An 18,853-nucleotide genomic window follows, 5' to 3' on the forward strand; every position below is an offset into this window, starting at 1 on the left:
CACTACCTCAAGCAATTTTTGTGATGAAACATGTCAAACAATTTTAAAACTATTATATAGAGTACTATTATAGGAATTAGTCAAGTCTGGATATATCACTGACTAGAACAGAAAATGCAAAAACCTAAAATTCCTTAGGACTTACCTGTCTTGAAAGAACCGACGAAACCCAAATGCAATCAGCTTGAAAACAGATTCCATGACAAAGATGACCGTGAAGATGTAATTGCAAATCTTCAGAGCTTCATCAAGAACCTGTAATGTGGAGACAACTCCAAAGGTTATTGCAATATCTTCAGGAGGATTTTGCTTCCTGCAATTACTGGCCTTCCTGCTTTCAACAGGAGGCATTATTATTATTTTAATATGAAAAGGCAAAATGAAGAAGGGGCAGGAACGCAGGCATATCACAACTCATGCACAGTGATAACATTTAAACTGCTGCTGGCTTTCCAAGTGGCAGTGACAAAACCAGGCTCTCCTATTTTTCATGAAACCTGCATAACAGAAATGATTTGCAGCTGGATAGGAGCCGAGTTCCTGTACAGCTGGATTGATTTCATACTATTTCAGAGGAAGGCATCCTGGATCGTGGTATCAGTGCTGCTTCTGAGCACAAGAGAAAATGTGATTTTGTTCTTTGGAGCACATGCAGTATTTCACATGTTGCATTATTTAACACATATGAGGAATATAGACTTCCGTGCTTGCAACTGGAGATATGGATCTACACTGGGCAATATTTGATAATATAACATTATTTTGAGATTGTGGCAAATGTATCTATAAGATACACAAAAACCATAAAATACAATTAAAACCAAAACCTTAGCATGGAGCCCTGCCCCCCAGGTCAGCTGCCATCGCCTCAGCTGACAAATACATACATACATTCTTTTATTCGACCGTCAGTCAGAAACCTCAGCTGACTTGAAAAGATTTGGGCTGGGAGTGGGCAGAATCTAGAACACAGCCCTGAAAGACGACCAGGAGGGCAGGCAGCAGAGCACATCAAAGGCACATGGAATTAGAGAAATGTGTAGCAAGACTGGCTGATAGAATTATTAAACTGTGTGAAAAGCAAAAGCTAACTTGTGCTCCTCTGGTTCATAATCAGTACATGCTACTGAGCAACGCTATAGTTCAGAACACATCTAACATTAGCACGAGGTAATTGGGTCATATAACAAGCTTCCCACAGTATTTACAAGATGCTCCTGTCACGTGGGTCATGCACTGCCACCTTAAACACAGCGTTTTCTCCTGCTGATTTCTTTTTAATTGTTTCACATTACACATTCAAGTACTATTTAGCCACACTGACTGATTCACCTTTGCTTTCGTCTTGCATTTATTCCTTGGCTTCTCAAAGTAGTAGGGAACAAAAATAAGCAACACTACGCTAATTGGCAGCCATTTCCATCGAGCTATCATAAGCAAGTGATTTGGCAGATCATTGCAAGCGGTTTGCCATTATAATTTGAATGTGATCCTAAATACAGGAGTTTGGCATGCTAATATATCAGGGACCTGCTACCTTGCCAAAATGCTGAGTCACCACAGCAGAAATAAAGAGAGGCAACTGGGTTTTGGTCCAGCTGCATATTAAATCCCTCAGGCTGCCAACAGATCTAATGCAGTAAGATTTGAAAGATTTCAGGATTTGATCTATAGATCATTTATTATTAATATTATTATTCTCAATTTCTTAAATAACCCCTCCTTTTTAGGGAATCTGCTGAAACATGGAATTAGTGCATGTGTGTGTGTGTGTGTGTGTGTGTGTGAGAGAGAGAGAGAGAGAGAGAGAGAGAGAGAGAGAGTCCCAAAGCCCAAGTGCCTTTTCCAGCTTTTTTTTTGGGGGGGGGAGCAGAATTTGGTAGTCTCCTGTTAAGGATATCAGCCATTTTGATATAAAATTCTTCATATTTTCTCTCTTATCTGCCACTTTACATGCAGATTGAACTGCCTACTTGTGTTATTAAGATCTTCCAATTCTAACTTAAGTGTCTAACTGTAGTTTTTAAATTGTTTTGATTTTATCATATTTTGTTGTAGTTCCTGCAGCATTCATATTGTGCTCAGATTACCCAGATTCTCCACCATTTCTGCTTAGTGGTCTTTTAGTTCCTTTTTGAATTTTTTTTTAAATTGGGCTTTTATTTCTTCTTCTACCACCACAGCTGGTGTTGCTCATGTTTAAGGGGCCTCCCCTCAAAGTAATATACAGAAGAGTAAAAGGCGGACGGTGCCTCCAAAACAAAACAGCATAAAATACCATTCAAACTTCCCAGCGTGCAATAAGATACAATAAAACACAATCCCAACAGCAACTCCAAGAAGTCTTCAGTATGCAGCAAAAGCATTGGCACGTGCCTCATTTCAGGGGGAATGAGGGCTGCCATTCAAAGACATTTAGGGCTTTGAAAATCTAAAGCAGCACTTTGAAATGGAAATGTGGAAACTGACATCCAGCAAAGTTCCGTTATAATAATTTGGCTGCTCAGGACGGAGGTTCACTGGTATGCAGGGTAATCAGCGGAGGATGACTAAATTTTACAGCCTATTGCTATAGTTAAAACTTACTCTGAGTTAAAAGAGACAAAACTGACAGCTCTGGAAGTCCCTTCCAGGCCTCTCATTTGCCTCTTCCGATCTCTTTGCATTAAAATCAATGCACCCTCCCCTCTTTACTCATCGTCTTCTAAAATAAATGGCCCCAAACACTGTTTCGTTTCTCATGTTAGCGGAGGACATTCTGTGCTGCTTGATTTTCTTTGCTCCCCAGTCACCTTTCCACAAATTGCTCTGGGAGACCATGATAAAATCTAAGGGCCAGATTCAACAAACTTATCCCGCTAGTGGAAGCCAATGCAAGTATTCCCACTAGTGCAGGCATCCCCAAACTCGGTCCTCCAGATGTTTTGGGACTACAACTCCCATCATCCCTAACAGGACCAGTGGTCAGGAGTGATGGGAATTGTAGTCCCAAAACATCTGGAGGGCCGACTTTGGGGGTGCCTGCACTAGTGCAGTGGGGCTCCCCCCTTCTTCTCCTTCAAATCCACTTAAAGGAGGGCCAAGAGAACACTCAGAAAGGAGGAGAGGGAAGATTGTCAGACAAGCATAATTCACTGATTTGGAGGGCGGTAGACACTCCTATATTACAGTGGAGGCTGGATGGCCAACCAACCAGGGATGCTGGATCTGCAGATTTCCTGCATTAGCAGAAGGTAAGGCAAGTTGACCTCTGAGAGACCATCTATGATTCTATGTCTTTCTTTCTTTCTTTCTTTCTTTCTTTCTTTCTTTCTTTCTTTCTTTCTTTCTTCATATGTCAAATTGTGTCACAATGTGCATGAATCACCCAAGAATTGCAAGGGTGTTTCTCTACATCAACATTCTTTCTCCAACGGTGTCAGTCAGGTGCATGTGGAAAGCTGACAAACAGTTACAGGTGGGTAGCCGTGTTGGTATCTGAAGAAGTGTGCATGCACACGAAAGCTCATACCAGGAACAAACTCAGTTGGTCTCTAAGGTGCTACTAGAAAGAATTTTCGATTTTGTGCTGACAAACAGGACATGGTTTACTAGCTATTCCCTTGTATTTTGCTCCCGAAAAGGAGGACGTGTAGGGAAGGAAGAAAAGAATAAAGAAGGCAGATAAGCTGTCAGGATAAACATGCGCACACTTATGTGCCTGTGTGGCCTGGTGACAGTAAGAGCTAAGAAAGCCATGTCCAAAAAGGTGGTGCCAAAACTGACTGCCGTAGTGAACAGGAAAGTCATGTTTCCTATAATGACACTTTAAGAAACACCCCACCACCACCGGTACTTGCCGAGTTGTTGTTTTTTAGTCCTTGCTACCAGCAAATGACAGAAAGAGCATCAGCGCAACTAAAAGGTCATTGGGTTTAGCCCTTCCTTGGGAAACTTTAAGTTGATGTGTGTGCTTTCCCTGTCACTGAATCTGACACAATCAGTGCTCAGGTGTAGACAAAGAGTATAATCTCCACATCTCTGCCAATTCTTTCTTGGCAGCAATTAAAAGTAAGGGATAAAGCCTCTTTGTGATCTAGAAGGCCAGCTTCAGTATAGTTTTAAAAAAGATTAACAAAGCATCCCTTGGGAAAGAATTTCCTACAGAAATAAGTTTGCCAGGGAGAAAAGAAATCTAAGTGTCAGAAGACCCACAAACTGAGTCAACACCGGTGCTTTTTTTCAGGGAGTACTCAAGGGGACGCAGTACCGGTACCTCTTTTTTTGTTGTTGTTAAAAAGTGTGCCACTTACTATAACAACTTCATGGTACATACTGACACCTATTTTTCTAGAAAGAAAAGCACTGTTAACGCTCCCTTTGGTTGTTTGGATAGACACTGTATTGTAAGTGGATGACGTAACTGAAGATTTGGGAAACAAAGTTCATTATTTTCTTTCTCCGAATTGTAAAATGCAAGAGGGCCTGGGGTTCCTGCAATCTACAAATCAGTCCATTTCAGGTTCTCCCAGTTTTTAATATTCCCAGTCTTAAGTCCTCATGAAAATTCACCAGCTTTCCAGCGTGTTTTTCCTGATATTTACATTTTTATACTGTTTTATTTATTTTCATGGTACAGAAGATAAATTTTGAGAAAACAATTGTTATAACAGTGAACAACAACAAATAACTTGTCTTGATAACATTACAGACTTTCAGTTACAGGTGGGTAGCCGTGTTGGTCTGCCATAGTCAAAACAAAATCGAAAATTCTTTCTAGTAGCACCTTAGAGACCAACTGAGTTTGTTCCTGGTATGAGCTTTCGTGTGCATGCACACTTCTTCTTCAGTGTATCTTCTTCAGTGTATCTGAAGAAGTGTGCATGCACACGAAAGCTCATACCAGGAACAAACTCAGTTGGTCTCTAAGGTGCTACTAGAAAGAATTTTCGATTTTGTTTTGATTACAGACTTTCATCATGCCATGTGTTAAAGTTTCATTTGATTATCTAAGAGATCATGCCACTAATATTTACATTTTTGTATGCAATTTTCTGCAATATGCCCTGTTTTTTCAAGCAATTTCCCCTAATATAACACATTTTTGTATGTGATTTATGTAATGGATTTCCATATGCTATTTTCACTAATATAGGGATTTCTCTGTGTACTTCCCTGTAATATGCACATCTTTTGGTTACAAAATTCAAAGATGGGTGAGTTCTGAAGGATTTGGTTCATTCATTGTTTCAGGAAGTGTGAATTAGGCACGCTCACATTTAATCTGTGAACTGAACCAAATTTCTCCCATATTCATACTCTGAACTCCTTTGGTATTATCCAAATTGGATAGCCCTTAATGGTGAACAGTTCTAATGAAAGTATGAGAGACAAGATGGGGAAACCCTACCCTGCTCCATTGTACAAAGAAACAGTTCCACCATAGTCTTGATAAAGCACCTTGCAGTGGTTCTTAGAAACAGATCGAAATCCTATCATAGTAAAAACAACACTCAAGGGACTTCCGCTTGCGACGCCATTATGGGTGGTCGTGGGTCGCTTCGGCTGCGAAGCACCCAGTTCATCCCGGGGGTCAGGAGCCCTGCAGCCGCATAGCAGGGCTCCGGTTGGGGTGCGGGAAGAGCGTCCCGTGCCCTGGGCTCCCCGGCTGTGCCCGTTGTGGCTCCGAACCCTTCCCCCGCACCCCCTGTAAAGGGGGAGTGGGGGTGAAGGGACTACGGAGCCGGGCTTTAGGGGAGAAGCCCCAACCGGGATGAAATTGCGGCGGCAAAGCCTGTGATGAGCGTCTAAGTTCTACCTGTCATTAAGGAGCTGATAAGAACCCGGAGGCTGTGAGTAATTGATTGTCTCTTTGTATTCCTGGAATGCTCTGGGGGAAAGAAGAAAGGCAGCCCGCCTCCCTCCCTTCGGCTGGTGAAAGAAATTAACTCTTTAAGTGACTGCTGCCACAACAATCATTAGAAAGTATTTGGAATTTGAAAACTGAGTCTGTTGAGACCTCCCTTCGGGGGTTAATTGGGGGAAAAATATCTCCGTTTGAAGTTTGGATCTTTATACTCCTACCTCGGAGAAATGGCGGCGACTCGGAGTGTCGTAGGAAAAATTTGAAACAAAGGAAGGAAGAGACAGGAACTGAAATCTGACACTCACCCTCTCTCTCAAAATGCTGGACTTCGCGCTCACACTGGCATCGAACTCATATTTAAAGGATGAGGAAAAGCTCACTATTTTACAGATGGAACTGCTTGATCGGAAACTACAAGTCTTGAGTGGAATTATTCATAAAAAAGATCTACTTTCCACAGAGGAGGCTTTTCAAAAGTTCTATACAATGGAATCATGCCTTGGCAAAGAGCTGGGAGAGGCGTTTGAAAGATGGTCTGAGATGGCTGGGCAAAACCGGGGAAAGCAACTGGAAATGGGAAAACTTACAATATCCAGACCCCGAGGTGGCAGCTCGGGGGCGAGGGACATGGAATTAGAATTTTTACAAGAAGAAGAAGCAAAAGAAACGGAGGAGCCCAGAATGCAGATGAGGAACGCCTTGAGGCTTGATGCGGGGTTTGCTGTGGATGCAGCCTGGATCTGTGGACACTTGGAGGAAGACAATGGGAGATTTGGCGCTGGAGTAAGACAGGAAAAGACAATGGACAGAGGAGGAGTGGGTTGAAGAACTAAATGTATAATCTAAATGGTCTGCCATGGTATCCGAAGTCGGAGTGTGAAGTCTCTTAATGATAAGTTTATTTTAAATAAGTAAGGAGATATTGAATTTTAAGTTAAAAGCAGCATGATAAAGGACAGAAGAAATAAGTTTAGCTATAAGAATATTTGGTTACGATTTAAGGTACAATGCAAAGATGGAGATAAGTATGTTTTCTTTTTTTTAAGTAAAGTTAAGTTTTTTACAGAGAAAAGTTGTTAAGGAAATAGTATATTGAATTAAAACCGAAGGTGAAAAGGCGGGGGAAGTCAAGCGTCAAGATTCAGAACTAGAAATTTTTTTTTTGTAAGGTTACAATTAAGAAGAAGAATCCTGACTTTATGTGTATTTGTAGTTGTTTTTGTATTTGTAGGTGTGGGGTTGGGTTTATGTTATATTATGAAAATGTTAATAAACTCTGTTTAAAAAAAAAAAACAACAACACTCAAGGAATGTCTGCCATTGAGTGCCTTCTGCAGCATCCAAAGATAGCATCTCCCTGATTAGCACCTCTCATTCTAACGGGGGAATATAAAATTCAAAAGCCTGATGAAGATTATGAATTTCTCTTTTGGAAATAAAAACAGGCAGTTCTTTCTGTATCTTCTGAAAAGCTACTTGACCTAGCAAAGAGGTAGTAAATAATTTCACATCTTGATTCAATTGAGAGATTGGGCCATATGCTTGCTTTCCAAAGAATCTCTCTTGGCTTTGCAATGCAACAACAGCTAATGTTGCTAATAAAATAATAATAATAATAATAATAATAATAATAATAATAATAATAATATATTTGTACTCCGCCCATCTGGCTGGGCTTCCCCAGCCACCCTGGGTGGCTTCCAACAAATGTTAAAATACATTAAAATTGATTAGAGGAAGGTCATAAAATCAGGGTGGTATTCAACTATGTTTTACTCAGAGTAGAAATTAAAAACATGATTAAGTTAGGTTAATTTCAATGAGTCTACTCTGAGTAAAATCCTAAAATAGGATTTGGTCTTGAGCACATACAGAATTATTTCAGGAAGTACAACCTGCTGCTACTGCTACCAACTCCAAAATGTATGACTATTGCTATATGGATACCTTAGGGAAGATACTTTGCACCTCAGCTAATACAGAGTTGCTTACTAGTTGGCTTATAGCAAGAACACCCTGAGTGTTTTAATGAGTTAGCAGTAGTTGCAGCAAAAAATATAAATATTTTTGTGAAAGCCAATGCTATGGGCTGTAAAGATAATCCTTGTATGTAACTGCTTTATTTTGGTTTCTTTCTGTGTTGTTTATGATGATTTGAATGATTGCTATCAATCACGGTTCTTTAGCTGGTGCAAACACTGCTCTCACTCGGTGAAAACTAGATCCCTATATCACCATCATCTCCCATTCAGCACGGTAGAATGGCCAATGCATATTTATTTTTGTTTCATTCTTTTTTTCCATGTGAATAGATGCAATGCCAATTCCTTATCAAGGCTACAACAATGTTTGCAAACCACCCACAGCATCCACAAATCCTTTTTCTGCCCTACCTTTGGCTGCTGGTAGTGCTCCATAGCCATGGTGATGACATTGAGCCCAATCACACCTGTGATGAATAAATCCAGGTAATGGGTGGTGCACATCTGATGAATCAGAAGTCGGAAGCGAGAGTAATCAGAGTAGTAGGGTTTACACTGCGCCTCTGAAAAGAAAAGGAGTGGAGAAGCAGATCAGGTAATTTCTCCCTTTCTTAAGACCAGTTCAGCATTGCCTTTCAAAAATCCAGATTGATACATTCAATCAAATTCATAATGATTAGGTTTTCAGCAACGAATGGTGTGTGGAAAAGGGGATTGTATGTTACCATCATTAATGCATAGCAAGACTACAGGATCATCTATCTGTACCAGCAGCTACAATAAAACATGCACAACAGCCAGGCTTCCAAGATTAGAGATAAGGTGAGTATGGCATGGAATCATTTCAGGTTCCAACATAATGTTTAGTGTAAAAATTCACTGTTTGGATATCTATTATTACACAACAACACTCTTAATTTATGTAAAAGAAAACAAGAACTTTAAATCAGAATTGCAAGTATGTGAGCTATAATTACAAGGCCTGTATTAACAGTGCACCAAAGCATGCTTAAATGGGGCATTCAATCTCCACTGAAAAGAGAGCTTGGAAAAGACTTGAGGCAGGTTGGAGACAGTATGCAGTGGTTTTTGACAGAGAATAGCAAAGCACTGTAATATGATGTTTTAAAGGCTTCCCTCTATATTTTGAGAGTGTGCCTAAATGTGAAGGAATGTTTGCTTGCCAATGGGATATGTGTTCCTTTGCAGTGCAGTGCCCAGTTAACATTGGGCATGTAAAGCTTGACTACTTAGCTGTGAGTTCAGCATAATATATTATATCAAGGTGAGTGTTTAAAAAGGTAACATGGGAGTCCTCATTATTACATATTTTACATGGCTGTTTATTTGTATATATTTTGAAATTTTATGTTTTATGATGGCCTATATTTGTAATGCCTAATAAAGGTTTGGCGAAGTAAGTAAGTAAGTAAGTAAGTAAGTAAGTAAGTAAGTAAGTAACATGGGAGTCCAGGCAGAGAGGATAGTATAAAAAGATACCAGTTGGTATCGACTGGGCAAGCAGTATACTGTGGTGTAAGGGGAAAATGTAAAGAGGCAGTGGGGAAGAAAGTTAAAAAGGAAAAAATGGACTGTTTGAAATAGCAGACATGAACTCATATAACTGCATTTTGAAATACAAGGTAGGGAAATGGAGGGCGGGGGGAAACAACCCCAAAGTTGTCAGAGCTATGAAAACAATTTATGAAATAATGCAAGTGATTGCTCAGTCAGAATTTCTGTCTCGGAAATAAATGATCTTCTCATTTGTGTGTGATTGCCAAAGTGCAAATGTCCCTGTTAGTCTTCTATGTTTGGCTGCATCAGGGATGACACTTACTCTTTAGGCCTGAATGTTCCTGCAGATAAACTCATTTACTCACCTAATCTCTAACGAGGAAATGCCAAGTCTGAGTCTATAATTCAGGGCAATTTTCAAATAGGCATTATAATGTACCATAAAATGAAAAGGACTGTCTTGAAGATGTCAGAGTGTAATATTATGACCATAATTAGATGATCAACTGGTTATGAAAATTATTGAGCCAAGAGAATTGAATGGTGTGGTGTTTAGCTACTCTGAACAAAAAAAAAAAAAAAGGATTTCATATATTGGTCCGAACAGAAATTTGGGGAAGGGTGAAGTATGAGTATTCGTGGTCTTGAGGAAAAGCTAATTTTTAGATCACATTTTTGCAGGGAGTATGTATACAATTTGATTCTCAGATAGTCAAAATTGCAATCTCCTTAGCCATGAGTCAGGCATTTATGCAGCTGGCCAGTTGTTTTGTATGGTGGAGGTGCAGGCACATGCCTCTTCCCTTCACCCAAAGCAGGGTGTGGGGAATCTTTTGCTCTCCAGATGCCCCAGCTGGCACAGCCAATAGCTGTCTGTGGGAGTTGGAGTCTAACAACATCCAGAGGGACAGAGGTTAGCCACTCCTGACCTAAAGAAATATGTAGCACAGGCCCCTTATGTGAAGATCCATATGCCCGAGGGCTCAATTTGGGCAACATTCCCCTATTTTGAGAGGGAAGAATCACGTGTGTGTACACAAGGAAAACCTAAGACAAATTACTTTAGGTTTGCAGTGGAGAGGACACAGGCCTGTGCCTCTTACACATGAAATGATCATCCAGCTGGGTAAGTGATTAGTTGTATCATTATATGACTTCCAATATCCCCATCCCACAAAGTTTGAGCATCAGGGAGAAGACTAATAATAGAGCAACTTATCCTGTGAGGTTTGGTGAAGTGATCCCAAACATTTTGCTTCAGTATTTTGAAATAAAGAGGATGCATTGATATTTTTTTGCATTAGGAGCTGCCAGTCTATAGATAATCTGACCCTGAATGCCATGGCATAATATTAAAAAGTAAATTTCGTTGCTGAATTTATTTAGCTTTTTTTTTTGAAAACAACAACAACAACAAAAGCTACACAGGTTGGTAGCTGACTGACTCACAAATTTCATCAGAGCTCTTACATTCTGCATAAATATCCATTAAAAACTTGAGATATCTCGATGGCATTATGCAAAACTATGAAGAGGAAATTAACTAAAATGTTTGAATACAATTAAGGTTTGAACTGGGGCCCTGGCTATGAACCAAGTTATAATTTCAAAGAGAAACCCCATTAGAATTTGCTGATCTCTTTTTGTTCAATACTTATCCATAATTCACATTCAAGCATGAAAAAATGTCACAATTTCTGCCTTTTATTTGGGAGGATTTATTTATGAATAATTACACTGAAATCCAAGGGTTCAGCTATGACTGGCAGATTAATTCAAAACTCCACACAGTAACAAAAGAGGCTGTTAACATATAGCAGGGATTTTCACAGAGATTGTGGAATGTTACCTGCATAGCAACAAAGCATGTGGCAGCATAACCTTATAAGCAGGGCTGCCCATTTTCCATTCTGTATATTGTGGGTGAAGACAGATGTAATATTTAAAGAGATGGCTCCGCTGGTTCTTCACCTCTGACATGAGCTCAGCTTCCTCTCAGCTTCATATTTGCTTGAGAGGTATGCAATCTATCAAGCTGAACACTGGAGCACCACCCGTCTTGTCCCTCCCTCATGATTTAGGTGAGCTGCTGGCCTTCTCAAAAAAATTAAGTGCCACATATCCATTTACTTGTTTTTATATTCTTTGCCGTATTAGGGAAGGAAAGGTTGGTAAAATAGTGGAAATATTTGATGATGATGCAGGCACTGGCCAGTTGGCACTGACCATAGCCAGGTTTGCTCAACCAGAGTTCAGCTCTGGAGCAAAAAAAGCTACATCTTTGGACTGAATGAGAAGGTGCCTCCAAACCTGCTCCTATAATTGATAATATCTGTCTTCACCTTATTTTTTGGTAAGGCTTTCTCCTACAATTCTTATCTGGTTAAATAAATAAAAAATCACAGATTACTTTTCAGTAATTTAGCCGATTTTAAAATTGTGCACCAGACTGATAAATCTGTAACATAATTGATATAAACATTTTGGTATCTGCCAATAACTTTATTAAACATGTCAGCCCTGTTTCAAAATCCTGCTCACCACCAGCTTCCCCATGCTTGGCATGCTGTCATGCATATTACTGGAAATTACAGCTTTTACCTTAAAATGAACCACAAACAGTCACACCATGCTTCCTGTGGGCTTTAAATTAACAGCTGCTGAGTTTAGGTGGGCAGGGAACATTTTTCTCTTTTGAAAATAAAAGTATTATTTCTTTTTGCTGGTGTTATAAAGAAGCCACATTTCTGATTGTTCGTAAGTTTTGGTACAATACTTAAAATGTCTCATTCTAAACCTGACATCCGTGCCCCCCTATGCAACAGCATTATTTGTTCTACGAAATATTTGAGAGGTACCAACATCTTGGGAAATACAGACATCTGTTCAAGTCTAGGTGATGAATCATCACACAAAATGACACCACACCACCAATACTGCTACAATACAGTGACTGGGTCAAGAACAAGAAGAATGATCAATTAGTTAGGAAGATACTGGAAAGATTAAGACAACATCCTGACATTGAGGGTATCAATGGGGTGTGTGTGTATGGGGCAGGGGAGGGAGGAAAATGGTAGGCAAAGAAAAGCAAGAAAATAAGGAGATAATGAGAAGAAGGCCTATAATAAAACAACAGGCACCAGCAAAGTGGGCGGGACAGGTTCTAAATCAAGCTGCTTTGGAGGGCTCAGTAAAAAACAAGGAATGGACTTCTATTGGTTGTTTATGGAGTCACATTGATTTGATCAGAAACCAGAATCCAGGATATGAATGGCAAAGCATCTTTTGTGTACCACCGTCAAGTTACACAGAGTGATGGCAATTCAGACCTCATTTTATGCCGATAGTAATTGAGAGCTGGTAGTATTAAGATAATTTCAGTCTTCTCTCTCATCTTGAAAGATTAGATACAGCTCTAGCTCTCTTTCACACCGGAGGGAAGGGGGGAACATGATAAAGGATTATTGGATACTGTCCAGTGTGCATAGCATGTCAGAGCAATAAGGCTCATACAACCACCATATTGACCTCATAGTGACTGGCAACCCCACTGAGTAAACATGCCAACTGAGAGCACCCTTTTATTCACAATTTAGGCAGGACATAGCCCGAAGCAGGCAAAACATATTCCCATTTTTCTTTGGATTCCATAGAATGATGTTCTGAAGTGATCTGGTGTGGCAGCTGTAACCAGCTGTCTAACAGTGCTGGCATTTATGTATCATTTTGAATGGCATCAGAGGCGGCAAGCACTGCATAACGTTTCACAAATAGGGGGCCGAATACTCCCCCAAGCTTTCATCGAGTGGATAAGAAGTCAGGGTGCAGTTCTTACTAAGCAGCTGGATTTACAAACTGTACAGAGAATATTGAGTGATGTGCATGGGAATAACACTGACATTTAAACAAGTGGTTTTATTAGTCTTTTTTTTTTAAGTGAATGGCATTTTTTAAAAGCAAAGTGGAAAATGGTTAAATTGTTCCCATTGAGTTTTCCAGCTGTGACAGACAGCATCCTGTCCAAAAATAAAATCTTGACTTTATACCAGTAAACAATACAGATAGGTAGCACCATTTTCTTTCTACAATTTGTAAAATGCAAAGAAAGAAAGAAAGACATCCTGGGTTTTCAGGTTTGAATGACTCATTAGGGCTAGTTTGTAGAGCATGGGTATCATTGGTTCCCTACTGTCACACACACTTAAAGTACTTTCACAAAAGAGTCTCTCTCTGTCCTTTCACACCAACGAGCATTACATTGTGTTTAATAATGCGAGCACCAGTATGAGGCAACAACAAAGGGAAGACAAAGCACAGGTCTGAGAATCAGACACAAGAAAAGGCAAACTAAGAGGTTCTTTGTGAGCCCGCACTGAAGAATGGCCCACTTGGGAAGACCCCAAAGCATTCAAAGCAAACAAATACAACAGGAACACTCAAATGTACATCTAAGATTTTAAGATTAAAATCACACTGAAAGGACAAGTCTCAGGAGATTTTCCTCTAGCTCTTGTCCAAGGGGGTGGACAGGGCTGATCTCCTAGCCCACACAGAGAATATGAACATGTGAATGCAAACAAATGGAACATAAAGAATGGTAATGTTGAGGAGATTCAGGATTTATTAAAATGAGCTGGGTCATTTTTTTGCAAGCCATATATATCTTTAAAATCCCCTTTTGACTTATTCCTCTGTAATGCTCTTTATTATTATTATTTTTATACAAATTGTATTATTACAGTTGCACCTCAAATTAGCCATATACCTGTCAGGTTCTGTGTTAATGTGCATCATGCTTAAATAGGCACCATATCCACTTATCCCCTGGAACTACCATATAATTTGAAGAATTTGGAAAAGTCTCCCTGCAAAATTGCTATAGACAATTTGTCTAATGTATGCAACCTTTCCTGGTTTTCCAAAGTTGCAACACTTGCCAGTGATGTGTTCTTCTGGCTTATAACCCAACAGCTGATTCAATGTTTGGCAATTATGACCAGGGTCACTGAGGTGGAAAAGTCATTGAGACTCTCACACGAAATATGCCCAGTCTGGTTTTTACAAATGCATGGAGTGACTAGAATGATTTCCTGGCAGCCAATGAGAGGTTCAGTTATCTTATGCTATGTAAAGATGTAGACTTGAGTGAGCAATCAAATTCCTGTTGCTATTTTGAGTTTTTCTAAAGGTGGATTAAAGAGACTGTGCTTTATTAGGCAATGTTTGATTCTGTGCTTGCTGAAGTAAAGAATTTGCTAAGCAGGCCCAGAGCTATAGATCTGATTTGGACTACATGCCTATCTGTCTCTTGCTAAGTCTTAACTAATGAAGTAGGACATGACATCACTTTTTCTCATACTGAAAACAACACAAAAGTTATCCTTTATAATTTATTTAAATGTGTGGATTATTTATTTTTCTGTGGAGGAACATTCAATCACAGGAGTCCCCAGTGCAGTCTAAAGGAGCAGAACCCGGACAATGGGGTATCACCCCATTAAGAACTTGGACTAAGGCTTGGGCCCTGTACAGATAAGGAGCTGTCCCCTAAACAGATCATGCTGTTACGTATTTCTCTGTTCTGGAAGACCGTTTGAGTTCCGAAACATTTGAAAACCGAGGCGCAAAGGGCAGTCTGCAAATTTCATAGAGAAAATTGAGAAAAATACAGTGGTACCTCAGTGGAAGCCATTCGACTTCTGAGGCATGTTCGAAAATGGAAGCATTTACTTCTGGGTTTTCGGCATTCGAAAACCGAAACGTTCGTCAACGCAGACATTCAAAAACTGAGGTACCACTGTATACCTAACAGCATGATCCCAAATGCATTTTGAAATAAGTTTTCAACTGATTTTGGTGGACTTTTTCTTCCCAAATAACATACTGTAGCTGAGGAGAATTGTCCACATGCACAGATCAGTATCTAGGAAAGTAAAACATCGAGAGCTGATGCAGGTATTACGTTTTACTTCAAGATACAGTTAATAGAGCAGAGCTGCAATGCCCTCCCCAAATATCTCCTGATATTTTAGGGTTGCAAAATGGGGGAGGGATTTTGCCAAATATTCTTTCGGGTTCAGGAATGAATTGCATCAACCTTTATTTTATTTTATTTTACAAAACTCTCTTCTGGAAAATTCTCCCGTGTCTCCATATCTATCTTAAGCCAGGTTGTACTGGGGAAGGATACGAAATATTATAGAACTGGGGAGTGGGGAGCCCATTACAGAACATTGTATAGCTACAGAACATGGTGCAAAAATATATTTGTCACTTGAGACAACACTACCGGTATTTTTTAGCTCTGGTGACTGGCCCTCTCATGGTCAGTATGAAATGAGGGACCTACCCCCGAGTCTCCGCACATCTGTACAAGGTTAATCACCACACATCAAACAGCTCCAAAGTAGAAGACCCAGACATTATCCAAAAAATCTCTTCCTGAAAACAACCAAAAAACAAAGAAAAAAAGAGCGAAGGGAAGTTGGCAATATTTGTGATGAAAAAGAAAAAGAAAACCCGCTAAAAGGGTAAGATTAAGAACATAACATAAAAAATGTGTCAGTGATAAGTCAAACCTGCAGACATTTCCAATTTTTTAAAAACAAGCACAAAAAACATGCGTGAAATGCAGAGAAAAACCAAGAAAAGGCCTTCCACCACACACAATCTAGCAAGCTGCCTCATAGGACCAGAGGGTGGCCGTTAAGTCACACAGCACTGCCATTCACATGAGACAAAGACAGCAAGGACTTCCCAGTACCTGGCACTGCACTGGCTGAGCTGTCCATTATTACATCATCCAGCATTAGATCTAGAAGAACGAAAGGGCATTAAATCACTGGAGAGGATGCGAGGCCAATCCTTCATTCCATCTTCATCACTTCAGGCACCCGTCATTCTGACAAAGCACACCATTACCCTGGCAGGGCGAAACAAGGGTTCTGCCTGCCCAAAACCGTTACCCACAAACACACCCACACATTTCAGTGGTGTTTAGATAGAAGCAATGTAGAGTATACCCCTTGTGGTGCAATGGGTCAGTGGATTTGGCTCTTAACCAGAAGGTCGGTGGTTTGAGCCCACCCAGGGACAGGTATGGGCAGGATTCCTGCATTGCAGGGGGTTGGACTTGATGACCCTCAGGACCCTTTCCAACTCTACAATTCTATGATTCTATGAGCAGAGAGCACCCAGTTCCACACCATCAGAAGGTGGGTGGTCTTTATTGGCAAAACAGCCTTTTAAATTTGTAGGCAAGGACGATGTGGTCTTATGATTTAACACTTGTACAGTGCCTAGCTATTTCAGATGCAGTGTAATTAAGTATTCATAGTAGTATAATTCATGTTGCCTTAATGCCCCAAGATTGGCATTAAGAACATTATAATATAAAACTAAATAATATTATTAATGCCATTGAACAATAATGTTAAGAACGAAAACTCTCAGAATACTGATAGGCTGGGACTGCGAGAGGCTACCCCAATAGGTTGTTCACACTCAGAGGAATTTGTACAGTATTATTATTATTATTTTTTGCAGCAGCAGCACATCACCATCAAAGCCTATGTTTACAAATTTATTCAGTTTCCAAACTCTTTTCACAATGCAGCATTTGGGAAGTGTGCACACACATACAGGGCAATATAAACCCAAGACACCTCTGAAATAAACAGAACTAGATGATCCTGAGCATTGTAATGGTTGGTGAGCAGAATATGAGATTCTTATCCACTGCGATGCACTGGCAGACAGCTAAGGGGAAAATGGTCCTCTCTCATAAATCAATGTAGTCTTCAGGGGAACTATTTGTTACAGTGGAATAAACTAGGATTATTACGGGTAAATAACAGTGGCAGGCAAAGGGAAGCCCCAAATGCAACTATAGACCATTCCTTCCATATTCTCAGTCAATAAAGTATTAAAGTTATCAGCATGACAACTGGGATAGCATGAACTTTGGGGGGGGGGAAATGAATGTTGTAATCCTTTCTAAAGAAATATAAAGGAGAAGCTGAAACCTGCTTTCTTGTAGTCTTTTGACCCAAAGCAGTACCCACAAAATCCCATTAAAACCAGTGGAGCTATGCCAGGACTAGTTGACTCAAGTAACTACCTAGTCGCACGGTTGGTACTGGGCCCAGGGGCAACATAACACAGCACAACTTTGCCATCAGTATTGGTCCCTGTGTGATAAGTAAACATACAGGGAGTTGGGTGGGGAAATTCTAGTTACTACAGTCTTCATGCCACTTACCCCAGAGGGATCTCACCATTTCAGCCAACTGTGTAACTAATGGGTTATTTAGAACCAAATATTTTAAGGGGTGGAATGCTACGTAATGTGGCAACATGTAGAACAAAACTCCAGCGACCACATCTGTCAGGAACCCATTTGGAGTAGAGAGCTGGCAAAGGGAAGGGCTCACTCCCAATATTCATTGCTTTTCTACTTCAGTGCCTTCCTCTGAACTACTTTTAAGAGTTCCAGACATGTTTGTTAGGGAAAACAGGCATCTAGACAAGAGATAGAGGAGAAATTTGTGCAGTCTGCATTTTTAAGCAAACCAACCTTATAGGCCAGCCCTGGACTTATATGCAGTTCAGAACACAGCTGACAAATCAGTTTCAGCTTTTTTTTTAATGCATACAAAGATGTGTATTTTACAGAAAAATGCACAAAATATGCACTTCTAGGGGGAACTGCATACAAAAGTCCATGCAAAATATGTACAAGTTAAATGCATATATTTAGTGCATTTTCTTTTTTTAAAAAAAATAGCAACAAATGGGATAGGATATTCCTTACATGCAAAACTGACACGGACCAGAAACAGGGTAATTCATCCATCCATAAACTACAACTGTGTGAGGGGGAAAGAGGGTTGGCTAGTTGGAGCAGGAAAACAGTTGTTGGATGATGAGATAACCATCCTGACCAGGGCTGGCCTGAGACATTTTGCTGCTGTAAGCAAAATGCCATGATGCCCCCCCCCCAATTCAGGCCCCCACCTCATCCTTGCCATGACACTCACGTTGCCACCGGCTCTGCCACCGCAACTGTACCCTTGCCTGTGGCTGTGCCCACACTGCCACCACAATGCAGTAGCAGTGAGGGTGATGGTGTTGCGGTGGCTGCACCAGTGAAGCCCAGGGGAGGCTGGCAATGGTGCAATGGCAGCGGTTGGATCTGCTGCCTGAGGCAGATGGCTTTCACATTGCCTCATTGACAGGGTGCCCTTGATCCCAGCCCCCATTGCCAGTGCACACAACTTCCCCACTCCAATTGCTCCCTTCCAAAGCTACCCAATGGTTTGCAAGTGGCCACCATAGATTTGTAGGCACTTATTTTTCCACAACACATAGTTCTGCCCTTAGGCACATTTGTTATACACAAGTCAAAGAGTGTTCTGCTAGGGCAAACTCAACTGGCACTTGTGCCTGCAATCTTAAAAAAAACCACACACTTTCCTCATAGTACTAAGCAACAGATTTGTCCACT

The 18,853-nt window shown here is 40.4% G+C and overlaps 1 protein-coding gene across 16 annotated transcripts in view; it reads right to left on the reverse strand.

Moving 5' to 3' along the window:
- CACNA1G (calcium voltage-gated channel subunit alpha1 G) overlaps positions 1-18,853 on the reverse strand; it is a 323,466-nt gene that overhangs the window by 24,514 nt on the left and 280,099 nt on the right. For 11 of the 16 annotated variants that reach the window (XM_033139207.1, XM_033139196.1, XM_033139201.1 and 8 more), the window contains 3 exons: positions 16,112-16,162; positions 8,239-8,390; positions 146-255 (listed from right to left, as the gene is read on the reverse strand). In XM_033139207.1, coding sequence (XP_032995098.1) covers positions 146-255; positions 8,239-8,390; positions 16,112-16,162 — 313 coding nt within the window. The remainder of the gene's footprint in view (positions 1-145; positions 256-8,238; positions 8,391-16,111; positions 16,163-18,853) is intronic. The other 5 variants (XM_033139211.1, XM_033139202.1, XM_033139210.1 and 2 more) reach the window with 1 other exon arrangement.

The sequence above is a fragment of the Lacerta agilis genome, chromosome 2, assembly GCF_009819535.1.
Source record: "Lacerta agilis isolate rLacAgi1 chromosome 2, rLacAgi1.pri, whole genome shotgun sequence".
NCBI lineage: Eukaryota > Metazoa > Chordata > Lepidosauria > Squamata > Lacertidae > Lacerta > Lacerta agilis.